The sequence below is a fragment of the Vombatus ursinus genome, unplaced genomic scaffold (genome assembly GCF_900497805.2).
Source record: "Vombatus ursinus unplaced genomic scaffold, bare-nosed wombat genome assembly UNPS02014864.1, whole genome shotgun sequence".
NCBI lineage: Eukaryota > Metazoa > Chordata > Mammalia > Diprotodontia > Vombatidae > Vombatus > Vombatus ursinus.
In genome coordinates, this window is record NW_020954642.1 from 5,028,704 (window position 1) to 5,046,624 (window position 17,921).

Sequence of the window (17,921 nt, forward strand, 5' to 3'; positions counted from 1 at the left end):
ATGGTATCACCCTTTATGTCTAAATCATATACCCACTTTGACCTTTTCTTGGTATATGGTGTGAGATGTTGGTCAATGCCTGGTTTCTGTCATACTGTTTTCCAGTTTTCCCAGAAGCTTTTGTCTAACAGTGAGTTCTCATCCCAGAAGCTGGAGGCTTTAGGTTATTTATTTTCATCCTCCCAAACCACTGTGATTATAGAGGAGAAACTGAAGGTCACCTGATATATGTTAAAGTCACTCCAATGCATTTTATATCAGGCTATACTTTGATGTCCTTTGATAAAAGGGGAAGGCTAATCTTTCAGAGGGACTCCTGACCCTTGTCCTTCTGATTCAGGAAGAGTGTGGCCGTGTGCCCTGACAGTTGAGAAGTCTCTAGCTCTTTGACTCTAGGTTGGAGAGCTGGAAGGAATCTTAAGGACCATTGAATTCAATGCCCTTTTCCCATTTAATCAAAGAGGAGGCACAGGCTTAGGGAAGGGAAAGGAATTGTATCAAATTCACACAGGCAGTAAATTGGAGAGCTGTGATGTGAACCCCTATCCTCTGAGCCCTAAAACAGTCCTCTGTGCATCCAACCTTATCACCTATTACTCTATTCACATTTGTTATGTTGTTGCTCAGTGGTTTTTCAATCGTGTCTGGATCTTGGTGATCTCATTTGGGGTTTTCTTGGCAAAGATATTGGAATTGGTTTGCCATTTCCTTCTCCAGTTTATTTTACAAAAGAGGGAACTGAGGGCAAATAGGTGAAATGACATGCCCAGAGTCACACAGCTAGTGTCTGAGGCTGGTTTTGAACTCAGGAAGATGAGTCTTCCCGATACATACTATAGCCCAATGTAACTACTTTCCATCTGCCTTTCTTCTCTTGCCCTCCTCTATCTCCCTTCTTTGTCTATGTTTTTACCATGCCCAGAAAGCATTTCCTCAGTCTAGTTCTGTTGAAGACTCTTCATTAAAGACTCAGATTGGCTCTGCTACTTGTAGCAGAGCTTTTCCTGACTCTCCTCATATCTTTTCCTAGCTCTTTGCCAGGAACTGTCCTTTATACCTCTCTCTTGTATTCCTAGTTATTGGTGCACAGGTCATTGTTCTCTAGGAGAATGGAAATTCCTGCCATTTTATCCTCAACTCAGAGCTGAGGGCATTGACCATGGTAGGTGCTCCTTAAGTATTTGCTCAGTTGGGTCATATGGATAAACTACATGGCACGGATTTTTAGTTCTGTACTTTCCTAAGCTAGGCTGGGGGTGGGGATTGTTGGGGGAGTAGTAGCTTTGATCTTGAGACTCAGGTTCCCAATGCTGGACAGCTTCTGAGTCAGTGGCAGAGCTGTCTCAAAGTGTAAATGGCCCTTCTCTGGAGTAAGTTCCGCATCACTGGAGATCTTGGAGGGAAATGAAAAGAATCATGGGAGAAATAGGAGGAGCCTTGCATTCCCATCTAATGAAAAAATGGTCATGGTGGGGGATTTAGAGGGGGTATCATTTCAGCCCTCTGTCCCTGAGGATTTCTCTCCCTTTTGTTCACAGGGCATCATGCAGATGACTTCATAAGGACCACTGAGTCTGGACAGATCCAAGGGACTCAAATCAGTATCAAGGGGATTGACAAAGTTGTCAATGTTTTCTTGGGAATCCCCTTTGCCAAACCCCCTGTAGGGGCCCTGAGGTTTTCTCCTCCACAACCACCAGATTCATGGAGCAATGTGAAAGATGCAACCTCTCATCCACCCACGTAAGTACTTTCTTCTCTCCTTTTCTTACCAGATAAGCCCAGGGCGCCATCATGTCTTACCCACATTTTGTCTCTGTGTACTCTGCACACAGTAGACATTTCTTAAATATTTATTGAAGGAACGAATGTTCCTTTATCTCTCTCTGAGCTCTGAGGCCTCAAATAATTGCTTAATGATAATAGTTTGCATTTATTTGGACTTTAGAGAATAATAGACTTTAGAAAAATACTGTGAGGTAGTTAGTACACATATTGCTATAGATGGGAAAACAAAGGCTAACAGAGATTAGAGGCAGCTAGGTGACTCAGAGGATAGAATACTGGGCCTGCAGTCAGAAAGACTTCAGTTCAAATTTGACCTCAGACACTTACTAGCTATGTGACCCTGGGCAAGTCACTTCACCCTATTTGCCCTCAGTTTCCTCATTTGTAAAATGAGCACAAGAAGGAAATTGCAAACGGCTATAATGTTTCTGCCAAGAAACTTCATACAAGGTAATGATGGGTCAGACATGACTGAACAACAACAGAGATTAAGTGAGTCATCTAATGTCACAAATCTAGTAAATAACAAAGCCAGAACTCATAGACTGATAGGCTTGGAAAGCAAGGGGAGGCCTTAGAGGTCATTGAATCAGACCCATCATTTTGTTTCTTGAGTAGTTTGATTACTTTTGCTTTGGAGACCACACTTATGGCCCATTCCACACCCCAGCCTCCCTCCTACCCCTCCAAACTAATACTCCTCTGTAACAAAGAAAATCCAATTGACAGTGGCCAGCAGTGATGCTCTTAGTAAAATGCCTCTTGTCATTGTCCATATTCCCTCCACTTTCATCAATCTGCAGCAGGTTTTCTGAGTTACTCACATTCATCCTCTTTTACAGTGCAGTCCCATTCCACGACATTCACAAACTGCAATGTGTTCAACTATCCGCCTCTTGGTAATATCTATTTGGTTTCCACATTAGTTTTTTTATTTAAAAAAAACTTTGTTTCCAACTTAACAATCACCAATAAACCCGAACATTTCAATAAACAATGAAAAAGAAAAAAAGACTGTATAAGAAGTTGTGAAATGTTAGCAAGTCACTGCACCTCTGCCTGCCTCAGTTTCCTCATCTGTAAATTAGGGATAACAATAACACCTACCTCTCAAGGCTATTGTGATGGTCAAACGAGATTGTAAAGTGCCTTGCAAATCTCAAAGCACTCAGTTATCATTACTATTATTATTATCATCATCCCCATATAATTCTATTCAGATCACTCATCTCTTGTGTTTTCCAGGTGTTTGCAGGATATCATTATCCTAGAAAGAACGGCAGCAGTCATGAAAGTAAACATTCCTTTTCCTCCCAATTCTGAAGACTGTTTGTACCTTAATATCTATGTTCCTGTCCATGCAAAAGAGGGAGCCAGATTGCCGGTAAGCCAGATCTCTGTAACTTCCACTGCAGGAGATGAGAATTCTAAGGCATGAGAACTGTGTGGGACCTTTGAGGTCACCTCGTCCCACCAGCATGAAAATTGTCATCTTTTCTAAATATCTCTGACAGGTCATCTAACCTTCCCTGAGGTTGTCAGGGAGCTCACTACTTCTCAAGGCAATCCACTCTACTCTTGGGCAACAACTCACATAGTTAGCAAGTGTTTCCTCCTATGAGGCTGAAATCTGCCTCCTTATTACTTCAAGGCATCTAGATGGCACAGTGGATAGAGTGCCAGGCCTGGAGTGAAGAAGACTGACTCCTGAGTTCAAATCTGGCCTCAGACATTTACTAGTATGTGATCCTGAGCAACTCACTTCACCCTGTTTGCCTCAGTTTCTTTATCTAGAAAATAAGCTGGAGAAGAATATGGCAAACCACTCCAGCATCTCTGCCAGGATAACTGCATGTAGGGTCAAGGAGAATAGGACATGACTGAAAATGACTGAAATAACTTCAAGGGATTGGTTCTATGATCTGGAATGATATCAATGTCTGCTAAATATCATTATTGCTAAAGGAACAGAGCAAAGTATTTATAAAGTGTGACCTTTTTCCAAACACTTTTTTATCTTGTCCAGACCTATGTTCTCATTTCTATGGGAAACTTCACTTTGTGGAAACTCTTTCTGTTAATGAAGACAGGTGCCTCTTTTGTAACTTAGAGTCTTGGCTTGTCAGGTGTAATGAGATGCTAATTAACTTCTTTGTGATCACATATCTCTTATATGGATATATCACATGTGTCCAAGGCAGGACTTGAACCCAGCCCTTCTCACTCCAAGGCTAGTCCTCTATCATCTACACCAGGCCTCCTTCCTTAAAATAAATAATAGTGAACCAAACTGCTCAAATGTCATCTCCCCATGAAGCCTTCTCTGAACCTCAACAAACCAACATTCAATTCAATAACCATTTCTTCAAACCTGGAACATTTCTCCTTACTGCTGGGGATACTAAGAGAGATGTGTTTTCTTCACCTTAAGGTTACTTTAACTTTATTTTGGATTTCACTTATGACACTTATCATTTAACTTATGACACTTAATACAGTCTATGTTGCTGTTAGGTCATTTTTCAGTTGTGTCAGATTCTTCATGACCCCATTTGGGTTTTCTTGGCAAAGATACTAGAGTGATTTGCCACTTCCTTCTAGCTCATTTTACAGATGAGGAAACTGAGGCAACCAGGTTCAAGTGATTTGCTCAGGGTCACGCAGCTTGTAAGTGTCTGATACCAGATGTGAACTCAGAAAAATGATTCTTCCTGACTTCAAGCCCAGCACTCTGTCCTCTATGCCACCTAACTGACCCAAACAGATTGTCTGTCTGCATTAAGGTTTTTAGATCCATATCCTATCCTTGCCCTTTGATTGACTGAAAGTACTTTGAGGGCAGGGACCTAGTCTTATTCAAAATACCCATCACAGAGCCTTGCACATAGTAGGTGCTCAGTAAATGTATTGAATGAATGAATATACCACAAAGCCAGAGCAAGTTCCTAAATATAGGATTATCAGAGTTGTTTCCATAAAAGGAACTTGGAGTTTGGAATACTCCAGGGCTTGGAGGATGAGAAAACTGGAAGAAATGCCACCCATGCTGGCCCTGCAAAGGGAAACAAGGAATGAATTTCCATTGCTTCCAGGAGACATCAGGGCACCTGGAAGGAAGGAGTGAGGTGGGGAAGATGTGAGGTTGCCTGCTTCCATGTGGCAGAGGACTTTTGTGCAAGAGAAACTGAGCTTGATCAGGGAAAGCTCAGCAAAACTGGGTTCAGAACAAACTATACTAGAAAGAATGGGATCTTACAGTATTCTTCATTGTTAGTATCCTAACGGTTTATGTTTTGTATGGAGGGTGGGAAGGGAGATGGATGTAGTAGCAACCAAACCACAGAGTGAAGTGAAGAGAGCATAGGATTTAGAATGAGAATTCCTGAGCTCAAAGCTCAGCTCTGCCACTTACTAGATGTACGACCTTTTGCAAGTCACTTAACTTTTCTGGGCCTCAGTTTCCTCATCTGTCAAATGACAGAGTTGCACTAGTCCATCTCTAAAATCCCTTTCAGCTTCTAAAACCTATGATTCAATGATCCTGCCTGAGACAGTTCCCGGGTCCACAGTCATATCCACCAAGATGATCACCCAACAGAAGGAGGTGCAAGGCAAGTCCACTTGTGTGAAGGCCTCCCTGTTGTCACCCTGTACTCAGTTATTCACAGCAAAGTGTGCCCTCCCCATAGCCAGTCCATGCTCTGGCTTTCTCAGTGCCCAGGATTTGGTCCATTTCATTTGCTCATATAGCAGCAATCTGTCTACTTCCTGATGCCCAAACATGTCCCCCAGAGGATTCCGGCCAATCCCTTACTACATTCCATAGAAGGGAAAGAATCTTCCCATGTGAGCAAAAAGCCCCTTCAGCTCTCTGCCCCTCCTAGGCATGCAGCATCCCAATGCACTGACCAAAGGAACCATATAATGAAAACACCATAGGGTTATCTGAACAGTAACAGTAGGTCTTTCTCTTGTAATTTTAGACGTAGAGAATATAAGAATTCCTCCTCATCCAGCATTTAACACTTAGAATTATGCTCTCTCCACTGAGCTAGTTGGCTCAGTGGATAGAGCACTGGGCCTGGAGACAAGAAGACCTGAGCTCAGATCTGGCCTCAAGCACTCACTAGCTCTGTTAGCTTGGGCAAATTGCTTAACCTCTCTTTGCCTTAATCCACTGGAGAAGGAAGTAGCAAATCACTCCAATAGCATTGCCAAGAATCCCCCACACAGGGTCACAAAGAGTTGGACACAACTCAACAACATTATGCTTTTAAGAAGAAAATTTGATTTTTAACTCTTGCTGGCTCTGGTTTTCTGATGGTTATGTTCCCCCCATGGCTTAGCCTTGCCTGAAAATTATTGTGGTCTCCTATGCTGGAGTTGGGCAATCCTGTTTGGTGTCTGTGATATAAGATTGAAATGACATCCCTCCCTGCCCCACCCCATCTCCACAAGGCAAATCACAATGGGAAGGATTAAACACAGGCTTATGGCAGGAGATGGGTTAAAGTCTTTTAAAGATGGGTTTTAATAATTTGAAACTTCTCCCTAAAAGTGAGTAACCTAGAAGAACCAAAAATGAAAAAATGAAAGAATTTACTTTGATAATTTGATTGATATTTGATTATTTATTATATTGATTTGATAATTTTGATTGATTAAAAGGAATAGCAAATTGTACATAGCAAATTTGCATGTTCAAGTGCAATCATCTTTTTTATTATGCTGTTATAGAAAAGAATGCTTTATTCCATAAATTAAAAATAAAAAAGAACCAATAGAAGGCATATCCTAGTGCTAGTAATCTATTCCAGCAGCTTATATTGCCTTTGAGAGAGCAGCTATTGTCACATAGAAAGGTTCTCTGGACCGTAGCTGAAACACCCACATAAAAATGATGTGACATAAAGAGCTTTTGTCCAAGGTGCATTCTCCATTGTTGAGTTGGGTCTGTGTCACTAAGAAGGGAGTCCTGCATCTTGTGCCTGGTTTGGGGGGGGGGGTACAAGGACCCTTTAGAAGAGGCTGTTTGGCTCTGTGTGTATCTTTGGCAGCAGGAGGACCTCAGGGAGCTGATCCTGCCAGGAAGATTCCAAGGTAGATCTGAACTGCCTCTGAGCCAAGTAAAGTGGGCTCTTACTTGAGAGTAGCTCTGATGCATACCCTATACACTCTTGATATCTTGATAAATGAATTCGCTCACATTTAGAGCTACTTTAACATTGGTCACAAGATGACAGGATATAGTATTCTCCTGTTGAGCAAGGGAGTGAAAAAGCCATGCTTGGTGGGATTTGTTCCTGTAAGGAAAACCATGTCTGATTTCTGCAGGTGATGGTGTGGATCCATGGTGGTGGTCTCATTTTTGGCGGTGCTTTCCTATATGATGGTTCAATATTGTCTGCCTCTCAGAATGTCATAGTGGTCACCATCCAGTACAGGCTGGGCATCCTGGGGTTCTTCAGGTGAGATTTGACCCCAGTAAAATGTGAGCATAAGTTTTTTTCCCTGATGAATTCCCAGTTCTGAGTGGTTGAATGATGATAAACATAAATTCCTGTCTAGATGATATATCTCTTGCCTTCCCTTGCCTTCCCTTGCCTTCCCCACAAACTAGTCATGGTGTAGTAGAAAAAGAACTAGATTTGTGGCCAGTGGACCCAATTTCATATTATGGCCCCGCTTCTTATGACCAATAAATTCACTTGTCCCTTGGCCTCAGATTCAAGATAGATAGATAGATAGCTAGACAGACAGATAGATGGATGGCTGGATAGATAGATTAGCAGACAGATCAGCAGGTAGATAAAACATTTATTAAGCACCAGGCACAGTATTAAGTGCTGGAGTTACCAAAAAAGAAAACAAGATGACCCTACTGTGTTAACCTAACCCCAGCTTGCTGTATTGCATAGTAATAAAGCTCATGATTCCATTAGCTTTTCAAGTACTAATTTTCTGTGATGTCTTACTCTAAAGTTATCTACCCCTTTTACTGTGCTCTCTGGAGTACTTGCTTCATAAGTAACAAACCTGTTTCCATCTTTAACCCTTTCCTTTCTTACCCCTTCTACCTACTTGTTCTCACTAAACCCTGACTTTTTTCTGATGACGCAGCTTTCCTGGTGACCATTTCTAACACTATTTGTATTTTCATTCCTACCTGAATCACAGGGATGCCAAAATACTCTGTTTCCCACTGCCACTTCCAGACTGTCCCTCTACCACCATCACTCAGCAACTTCTCATTTCAGGTTCATTCAATCCATATTCATCACCCAATCAAAGTCTAGTAACTGTTATTTACCATCCTCATGGACACTCTCCTTCTTTTCTCAATGAATTCAGTGCCTTGTTTCCAGTCTTTCTCTCTTTCCCAACTCCCACCTTCATACTGAAGGATTTCAACATTCATTTTGTTATTCCCTTCAACATTCTTACTCCCTATTTCCTCAGTGTGTTCATTTCTCATAACCTACTCCTCCACCCCACCTCAGCTATATACAGAGATCGTACCACCCTTGATTTTACCTGACTCCTAAGTGTCCCATCTCTATGTTCATTAACTATGAAATTCCTCCATCTAGTTATAATCTCTTGTCCTTCCACTAGATTCTCTGCCTGGTAACCCCTAAACCTGTTCTTCATCTTCACCTTCACTGTCAATCCCTTACTCCTCAGTTCTTTCCCAGGCCATCACCCCTGCCTGGTTACATTCTCTTACCTTCCCCAACTTAACCCCTTAGTGAACCACTTCATCTCTACACTGAACCATTATCCTATGACAAATCTTTCCCTGCTAAACCTCAGCCTTGGATTACTCACATCACTCACTCCTTACGCTCTTCTTTCCATACTGCTGAATGAAGCTAGAGAAAACCATGAAACTGTGCTGCCTGTGTCCATACAGATTAATGTTACATACTCTTACCTTTCTCCTCACTGTGGCAAGGCAATCTTTCTGCACCTCTGTAATCAATTCACTTTCTCATTCACCAGAGTGGCTTTTCTAAGCCTTCGCATCCCTCCTCAAACTTCTCATGCCTCCTCTCCTCACTATCTCAACTCAGAACCTTGCTTTATACTTTGCTGAAAAAAAAATGAGGCCATTCACTGAGCTCCCTCATATCCCCTCCTCCTTACCTCACATTAATCAGATGCCTTCTGTTACTATCTCCTCCTTTACCTCTTACTTACATGAAAAAAATGGACCTTTTCTTCTCCGAGGTTAAGCTTTCTACACACACAAATGATTGCATTCCATCCAGTCTTTTCCAGAAGAGTGCCCTTTCGATCATTCTCACTTTCAATACTCTTTAATCTCTGTCTCTTTCTGTCTCTATCTATCTCTCTCTCTCTCCTCCCCCCCCTCCACCCTTCCCTCTACCCCACTGTTTCCCTACTACCCACACTTGGACTAATAATACCTGCTTGGTCGGCCTCTTTGCCTCTTCTCTCCCTAATCTAGTTCATCCTCCACTCAGCTGTCAGTGATCTTCCTACAGCACAGGTCAGACCATCATCCCCTTGTTCAATCAATCAGTCAGTTAACAAGCATTTTTAGCACTTATTATATGCCAAGCACACTGCTTAGTGTTTTGAGATAGAAAAGAAAGTCAATTCCTACCCTCTGGGACCTCACATCTAATGGGAGACAACATGTAAAAAGCCATATAGATGCAAAATATATGCAATGTACAGGAGATGTAATCTCAGAGGGAAGGTGTGACAATTGTGATTTTTGAAACACATTGATGTTATAAATGATAGAACTCCACCATGGAGTTACAGGGTAAGTGGTCCTAACGACCATAAAACATTTAAGCAGTAGCAGACAGCCAGTACTTTCACAAGCCCTGACTCATTCTAATCCTGTGAATAACCGCAGCTCCTGAATGGACTCCCAGCAGACTGTATAGCTCGGTGCTGGCACCCATCCTGGAGTCCCTGAGTCCAGTATCAATAACAGATTCTGAGGAATTTCCCCACCACACCCAGGACTGATTAAGAGTTCCCTCTCTCACATTGGGTCTGGTTGTGTGAACCAAACAATCCTCCCTTTAAGGGATAAGACTGACCTGCTCAGAGCCCACTCTGAGTGTATACTCCCACCAAGACCTTGCTACTGTACAAGTCCCCTGCACGTGAGTGCCCTGAATCTCTCTGTCAATGCAGGTTGTAATATGTGTGTGTGTGTGTTTGTATGTTGCTTCATTTTGCCTGCTTAGTAATTACCTACATGGTAATAAAGCTTATGCTTCTCCTAGCTTCCCAGTAACAATTTTCTATAAAGCCTCAAGCTGGGGTCCTTGTTCTAGAAGGCTCTAGCAGTGATGGTGTGTGGGGGAGGGGGAGGAGGAAAAATGAGATCTCTTGTAGAAGGTGGGATTAGAGCTGTCTCACATTCCTTCAAGGAATTCCAGTCATGAGGACAGCCAGTGAAAGTCAGATTTGGGAGATAGAAAGTTGTATGTGAGGATGAGGAGTACAATGTTGCTGGATTGCAGAGTTCGTGGAGAAGAGCCTGGCCTCCACCTACCTCTACAATCTTCTCACACTCCTTCACATTCTCTGCCTCCTTCATGATGCTTACATAAGATATTCCATTGAATCTGTTCCTTTTCATTCCTCCTCTCCTCCTCCTGGTTTCCTTGAGGACTTGGTGCTAATCCCACCTTCTGCAAGAAGCCTCTCCCTGCCTCCCTTACTGCCAGGGCCTTCCCTCTGGGATCATCCCCAATCTATCCTGTATAGATCTTCTTTGGGTACATCTTTCTGCATGCTAGCTCCCTCATTAAACTGTAAACTCCTCGAGGGCAGGGACTATGTTTACCTTTCTTTGTATGCCCAGAGCTTGGTATAGTGCCTGGCACATAGTAGGTGTTCAGTAAATGTTTCTTGACTTGACATTCTAATATAGGAAGACAAAACCGAAAGGAGAGCTAATAAAAAAGGAGAAGGAAGGGAGAGTGGGGGCAAGGCAGCTGGTGGGGAGGTGGAAGAGATCAGGGAGTAAGCTGGAAGGGAAGAAAGCAGCATTGCGGATGCTCCCCGTGGAAGGCACAGTAAGCCATGGAAAGAGGCACGCACTGGGAGTGCTTCGAGTGGGGGAATTCAATCTGTGTTGTCAATTTACATCTGTAAAATAAGAACAGCAACAACTAGCATTTGTATGGCCCTTTAAGGTTTACAGAGTCCATTATAAAATTGTGTCTCATTTTATCCTTGCAACAACTCTGAGAGATATATGCCATCATTATCCCCATTTTATAGAGAAGGTAACTGAGGCAGTGATCTAGGTGACTACCCCATGGTCACCCATCTAGCAGATGAACACTGGTCTTGCCAGGTCTAGGTTCAGCAGTCTATCCACTGCCTCATCCAGCTGGAGGAAATGCTCTTTAAATCTCATAATGCTATTAACCTGGTGTTCTTCTTCTGAAGTCTCCAACCTTGTCTAATATCTGGCTTTCAGCACTGGGGATGAGCACGCACCTGGCAACTGGGGTTTCCTGGATCAGGTGGCTGCCCTGAGGTGGGTCCAGAAGAACATTGCCCACTTTGGAGGAGATCCTGGCCGTGTGACCATCTTTGGCGAGTCAGCAGGGGGGATGAGTGTTTCCTCACACGTAAGTGGTAAAGAAATGACCCCAGCCTGAAGGGGGCCTCTTGTAGTCAAATCAAAGATATCCAGAGGTGTATCCTTGTTCTGGGAAGTTTGGGTTCAGGCAAAGGACCGCACTGGAGAGCCTAGAGGTGGCCTCGAGACTGCAGGTTCCCCAGCCCAAGGTGGACCTGAGTTTTTCTTCCTCTTCTTTTATCCTTCCACCACTCAGAACCATTGGGGGTGATGACTTCTTTCTCTAAGAGTGGCACCTGCCCTTGCCTTTCATTTGGAGACCCCACTACACTCCCTTGCCCTAGTCCCAACTAATCATCTAGGCCCTTCTTTGTCTTGCTTTACTGGAGACAGAAAATGAGCAATTCTTTTTTAAAGGCTTACTAACAACTTCACGTAAGAGCAAAAGAAAAGTATAGGGTAATGATGAAATAATTCAAGGCCCAATGGATTCCAGATTTCACCACTGAGGTTCACCTGTTCACAACACTGCTCAAAGCCTCTGTGCCTTCCCAGGTGGCCTTTGTGACCAGCTGTGGCTGCAGACCTGCTCTCTCTAGTCTTTATTGATGAGCCGCTGAGAGCTTAGCATGCCTGGAACTCATATGACACACATAAAATCCATCAGAGGGCTTAGAGGCAAGGATCTTTTGACTTAGTAGCCCTCCTCCCCCAGGAGTTTGCACATCACTGACAGCCTCCAGGATGTGATAAGGCATGGGAGGAAGACTTCAGTGGAAGGATAATGCTGAAAAAAAAATTGCTGATGGGAAAGTGGGAAATTCCTATTATATAGTAGAAAAACTGTTGGATTTAAAGTCATTTGATCCTCACAACAGCACTGGGTTTTCTCATAATTAATAAACAATAACCAATAATTAATAAACAAGGTGACCTTATAAGGAGGTAGGGTATAGGAATAGCATTGCTGAGTTACAGAACACAGGCATTTTATCATACCCTGTTACTGTACCAACCAGACAGTCCTGCACCATGGCCAAGGATACTTAGCCCTCTTTTCTGTCTAAATATCTTACAGGCCTGGCTGTGCCCAAGGGCCCCAAGGCCCTGGTCCCATAGAGAGGCTACTGTTTGGGGCTGTCCTATATGGGTAGTTTAGGGATGTGGCAGGTAAGTAACAGTCCTGGCCTTCAGACTCCCAGTCTCCTCTGTCTCTACTAAGCCAGGAGTGCTGGGCCTCCTCATGACTGCTTCTTTTTCTCCCCTGCTCCCCCAGGTTCTGTCCCCCATGTCCAAAGGTTTGTTCCACAGAGCAATCATGGAGAGCGGCGTGGTCATCCTCCCTGGCTTGTTTTCTTCCAGTTCAGAAATGATTGCAAATGTAAGTTCCTTGTTCTTAGGTCTTTACAATGCCTCTTATCCTTCCTTAGGCTTACTGGCCTCCTAACCCCATGGCCCAGTGTACCATTGACTTTCCAGCTCACGTGGGCTATAAGAAGGTACACTGGAATGCCACTGAATGTTTAAGCTGAAAGTTACCATAGAGATCATCTAGTCTGACCAACTCATCTTGCAGACGAGGAAACTGAGGCACAGAGAGGGAGGACTCAGTTCCTTGCTCTGCTTCTTCCTATGCCTGTGATTTTAGGTAAAGCATTTCCTTCTTGGGGCCTCAGTTTCTTCCTCTATAAAAGTGCATTCAATTAGATGGTTTGTAAAGCCCCTTCTAGCTCAAAATTCTATTTTCTGACACCCCTAGAAAAGGAAGAAGAGTTCCTCGAGGGGCCCAGGTACAGTTTTGATGGAATGGTCTGTGAGGGCCTCTGTACCCCTGTAGTTCACTCATTCTGCGACTTGTCCAAGGTCACACAATGAGTTGGTGACTGAGCTGAAACCAGAGTTGAGGTCTCTGAGCCAATATCAGGGCTTTATCAACATACCAGACCTGATAGCATGTCTTTTATGGATATTTAAGTCTTTTCTCCCTGAGGAAATGGTAAACCCTTTGGGAGCAGGGACTGTGTCCTTGTAACCTGCCCCATGTCCATCCCCATTGGCTGGCACTGAGCCCTGTACAGAGAAGGCTTGTGATTGAGGGATTCACCCCCTTTGGCAGTCAGACAGATTCCAGCTTGGTCTTCTTTTCACCGTTACTGCATCATCACCTATAGAAATGATCCTTTGCTAGCTTACTGATGAGTATGAAAGGATTCCTTTATTGTGGTACAGGTCAGGGGGTTCCTCAATGAGAATATTAACTCTTTGTGGGTGCCTCTTTGCAGGTCATTGCCAATCTGTCTGCTTGTGATCCACACAGTTCTGCCTCCATGGTGCAGTGCCTTAGGAGCAAATCTGAGGGAGAGATCCTGGCCATTACCAAGGTATGAAAGCTGAGAAGCAAGGGTTCCAGTACGAACAAGAACTGCCAAAACAGCTCAGGGCAGGGCTGGGCACTCAACCTTTATGAGGTGGGATTGAGGTGAAGATCTTGGGAATGTAAATCTCTTACCCTCCATTTCCTCCTACTCACTAGATGGACTTCAAGGATATTTCCACCTCCAATATTCTATGTCCAAAGGTCTCTTCTAGGTCTAATGTTTTGCTCTCTAGGACCTCTTCTACCTCCAAACATTTTTTGCTCTCAACTTTTATTTTGGATGCTAACGTTCCATTCCTTCTACTCTGGACATACTATGTCTAAGAATCCTTTCAAAATTTTGTGTTCTAAATATCACAGGTTCTAAGTTTCTAAGCTTTTTCATTGTCTAGTCTCATAACCTTTTCTCCTCAAACATTCTCTGTTTAAAGAATCATAGCTTTAGAGCTAGAAGGGTCCATCTGAATCTGATTCAAACATTCTGGGTTCCAACATTATTTGTTTCAAGATTCCGTCCCCTGCTGATATTCAATTTTATTAGATTTTCCCCCAGCATTTCCAAAATTCTATGCTGTAACACTCTATAAGCTAAGGTATGGAGGATGTAGCTAGGTGGTTCAGTGGTTAGAGTGCTAGGAAAACTGACCTGAGTTCAAATCTAGCCTCAGACATTAACTGTCATTGAACTTGTTTGCCTCAGTTTCCTTATCCATAAAATGGGAATTATAATAACACCTCCTTCCCAGGGTTGTTGTGAGGATCAACTGAGATAATAATTGTAAAGTGCTTATTAGTACAGTGCTGGGCATATAGAGAGCATTAAATGAATGTTACGATGATGATGATGATGGTGGTGGTGGTGGTGGTGGTGGCGGTCCCTTCTAGCTCCAATATTCTGTTCTCTGTAACCTTTCAGATCTAACACCCTATGGGTCTTTAGAAGAAAGAATCAGTTCAGGGAAGGCTTTCTCTATCCCCTGGGACTGATAGCTCTCATCTAAATGTTCCTTTTATAAAAAAAATACATTTTATATATATTATCTCATTTCAATAATTTGGCAACAATCATGTACCATTTGTAGTACAAGTATAATGTCATTCCCAAATTACAGACTTGGGAATTAGAGCCATGGAATAGAAGCAGGGTGAGGTCAGGGAGCTATTTGTTTTTGTATTTGTATCCTCAGAGCCTAGAATAGTTCGGGGATTGATGTATTGACTGGATATTTTACAAAGGAGGAAACCGAGTCCCAATGGGGTTAAGTGACTTGGACAAATCTCACACAGCTTGAAAAGTATCAAGATGGATACCTGACCCCAGGCCTTTAAGGCCACAATCTTTATTCACCACATCATGTTACTTCCTCAAAGACTTGGAGTTCTTTGCCTGTACTCACTTAGTTGTAACTGTGTTACACTAGATCTAATTCTATCTAATTGTTCAGTTTTTTTTCAGTCATGTCCAATTCTTCATGACCCCATGTGGGGTTTTCTTAGCGAGGATACTGGAGTGCATTGCCATTTCCTTCATCAGCTCATTTTACAGATGAGGAAACTGAGGCCAATACATTTAAGTGACTTACCCAGGGTCACACAGCTAGTGTCTGAGGCCAGATTTGAACTCAGGAAGATTCCAGCTCACTTGGGCTATAAGAAGGTGCACTGGAATGCCACTGAATGTTTAAGCTGAAAGTTACCATAGAGATCATCTAGTCTGACCAACTCATTTTACAGATGAGGAAACTGAGGCACAGAGAGGGAGGATGCTTTACCTAAAATCACAGGCATAGGAAGAATCTTTCTGCCTCCAAGTCAGCACTCTGTCCACTCTGCTACCTAGCTCCCCTTAAATCTAATTATTCTTTCCATCATCCATGTTGACTTCTTCCTTCATTCTGAAAACTATTGTTTTTCAACCTGATTTGATGACAGTTTCCTCATCTGGAAAATGAGAGGGTTGGACCAGATGATCTTCTGGAGTACCTTCCAGCTCTAAATCTATAACCTTATGAACATCCTTTCCAAAGCACCTGGGAGCTCAAGTTTCATTTTGGTCACAGCGAATGTCAAGGAGATGGGAGAAGAAAGGATTCCTGATTTTCAGGCAAACCCAAGCCTGGTATTCAGATACTGAATGGCTTGGTGCCTCCGTGGCTTTCTTGCCTTGTCTTATATTACCTCCCTGCATACACTCTATGCTCCAGTCAAACTCATCTGTCCTCAGTCTTCTAAATATTTCACCAACATTCCTCTTACCTGCCTGCCTTTGTTCAGGTGTGTCTTATGTCTGTAAAGTCCTCCCTTCTTATTATCATACTGGTTTACAAAGTGCCTTTCTCATAACAATCCATGAGGTAGGGAGTGCAAGAATCATTATTTCCATTTTATAGATGGATAAATCATGAGGAGGTCTCAGTGAATAGAGAACCAGTGCTGGAGTCAGTCACTTCAAATCCAGCCCCTGACACCTACTAGCTAGCTGTGTGACCCTGGGCAAGTCACTTAACCTCTGTTTGCCTTAATCTCTAATAGAGAAAAAAAATGGCAAACCACTCCAGTATCTTTGCCAGAAAACCCCATGGATAGTATTATTGTGCTATGGTCCACAGGGTCCATAAATGTATATAATTTGCTTAAAGTTATACAGTCTGTTAGCAGTTGAACCAGGACTGGAATCCAGATCCATTGACTTTGAGGCCGTGGCTCTTCTGCTGTTTATTCCAGAGGCATTTCTGGAGCAGCTTCTGTGTCCAGCCTGGGGGGACACAAAATTTGGATAAAAGATGGGTCCATGATGGAACTCCCCTTTTTAGGGCAGAGCGCTTTATGTCATATGCAAGTAACAGAACCTAAATCCACACAGGGTGTCAGAAGCACGTGAGGTGAGAACTCAAGGAAAGGAAAAGGTCCTTCTGGCTGCCATATCAGGGAAAGTTTTGTGGAAGATATGGGAGTTACATTAGCTCTTGAAGGAAGTGAAGAATTTCAGCAGGTAGCAATGGGGGAAAGGTCATTCTGGCCAAGTGGAGAGAAGTGAGCCAAAGCAGAAAGGTAGGAAATGGTGGTTGACTTTCAGTGGATACCCAAGAATCTATTCTTGGTGAAACATAAGGTACTTGGCACAGGCTAGAGTTCACATATTATGAGATAAGACTGGAAAGGTAGAAGAGAGGGATCTGAATGCCAGGCTGAAGTGTTAAAGGTCTTCTTTGGGCAATGAGGAGTCATGGGAATTTTTTCTTAATGCAATGGATTACCATGAGCAAATCTGAGATGAGGAAGGGGTGGGTCTGTGTGTGTGTGTTTGTGTGTGTGGGTTTGAGTGTGAGTGAGTGTGTGTGTGTGTGTGTGTGTGATAAATTAGATGGGGAAACAGGGAGGACACTTTGGAAACTATTGCAAGAGTCCAGATAAGTGGGGACATCTAGGTGGTGCAGTGGAGAGAGCACTAGTCTTAGAGTTAGGAAAACCTGGGTTCAAATCCATTCTCAGACACTTACTAGCTGTGTGAACCTAGGTAAGTCATTTAACTTTGATTTCCTCCCAAAAAATAGATAAAAAAAAGGGAGTCCAGGTAAGTGACAAAAAGAGTCTAAAATAGAATAGTTACAATGAGAATGATGAGAAAGATACACTGAAAGGGGATTGTGGAGATAGACTTGCCTTTTTTTTTCTCCTTTCTTTAGCATTTCAAGTTAGTCCCCAGTGTAATTGATGGACAATTCTTCCCCAAACATCCTGAAGAGTTGCTGGCTGCAGGAGAGTTCCACCACGTCCCTTCCATCATCGGTGTCAACAACCATGAATGTGGCTGGGTTATTCCTGTGGTAAGATCCTAGCATGTTCTATTCTGTGCCAGCTTCTTTCTGATCTCGAGAGTTTATGCTGCTCTAAAGAATCACAGACTTTCCGAGGTGGTCAGGACCTTGGTGGCCATGAGTCTAGGCCAGAGTTGAAGGAGAATTCTATCTATAACTCACTGGACAAATGGCCATCCAGCCTCTGCTTGCAGACCTCCAAGGAGGGAAAACCTCCTGCCTCCTGAGGCAGCTCCTTCCACTTTAGGTAGCTCTTAGGGTTGGACAGGGCACCATGCCATCAAGCGGAAATTTACTTTTATTTTTTAACACTTATACCAGTTTTTCCCAGCTCTGCCCTTAGGGCAAATGGCCC

The 17,921-nt window shown here is 43.1% G+C and overlaps 1 protein-coding gene across 1 annotated transcript in view; it reads left to right on the forward strand.

Annotated features, from left to right (window-relative positions):
* Positions 1-17,921, forward strand: part of LOC114027960 (liver carboxylesterase 2-like) — a 33,325-nt gene that overhangs the window by 6,209 nt on the left and 9,195 nt on the right. The window contains exons 2-8 of the mRNA XM_027842103.1: positions 1,539-1,743; positions 3,034-3,172; positions 7,123-7,256; positions 11,267-11,420; positions 12,648-12,752; positions 13,654-13,752; positions 17,435-17,575. Of these exons, the coding sequence (XP_027697904.1) occupies positions 1,539-1,743; positions 3,034-3,172; positions 7,123-7,256; positions 11,267-11,420; positions 12,648-12,752; positions 13,654-13,752; positions 17,435-17,575 (977 nt within the window). The remainder of the gene's footprint in view (positions 1-1,538; positions 1,744-3,033; positions 3,173-7,122; positions 7,257-11,266; positions 11,421-12,647; positions 12,753-13,653; positions 13,753-17,434; positions 17,576-17,921) is intronic.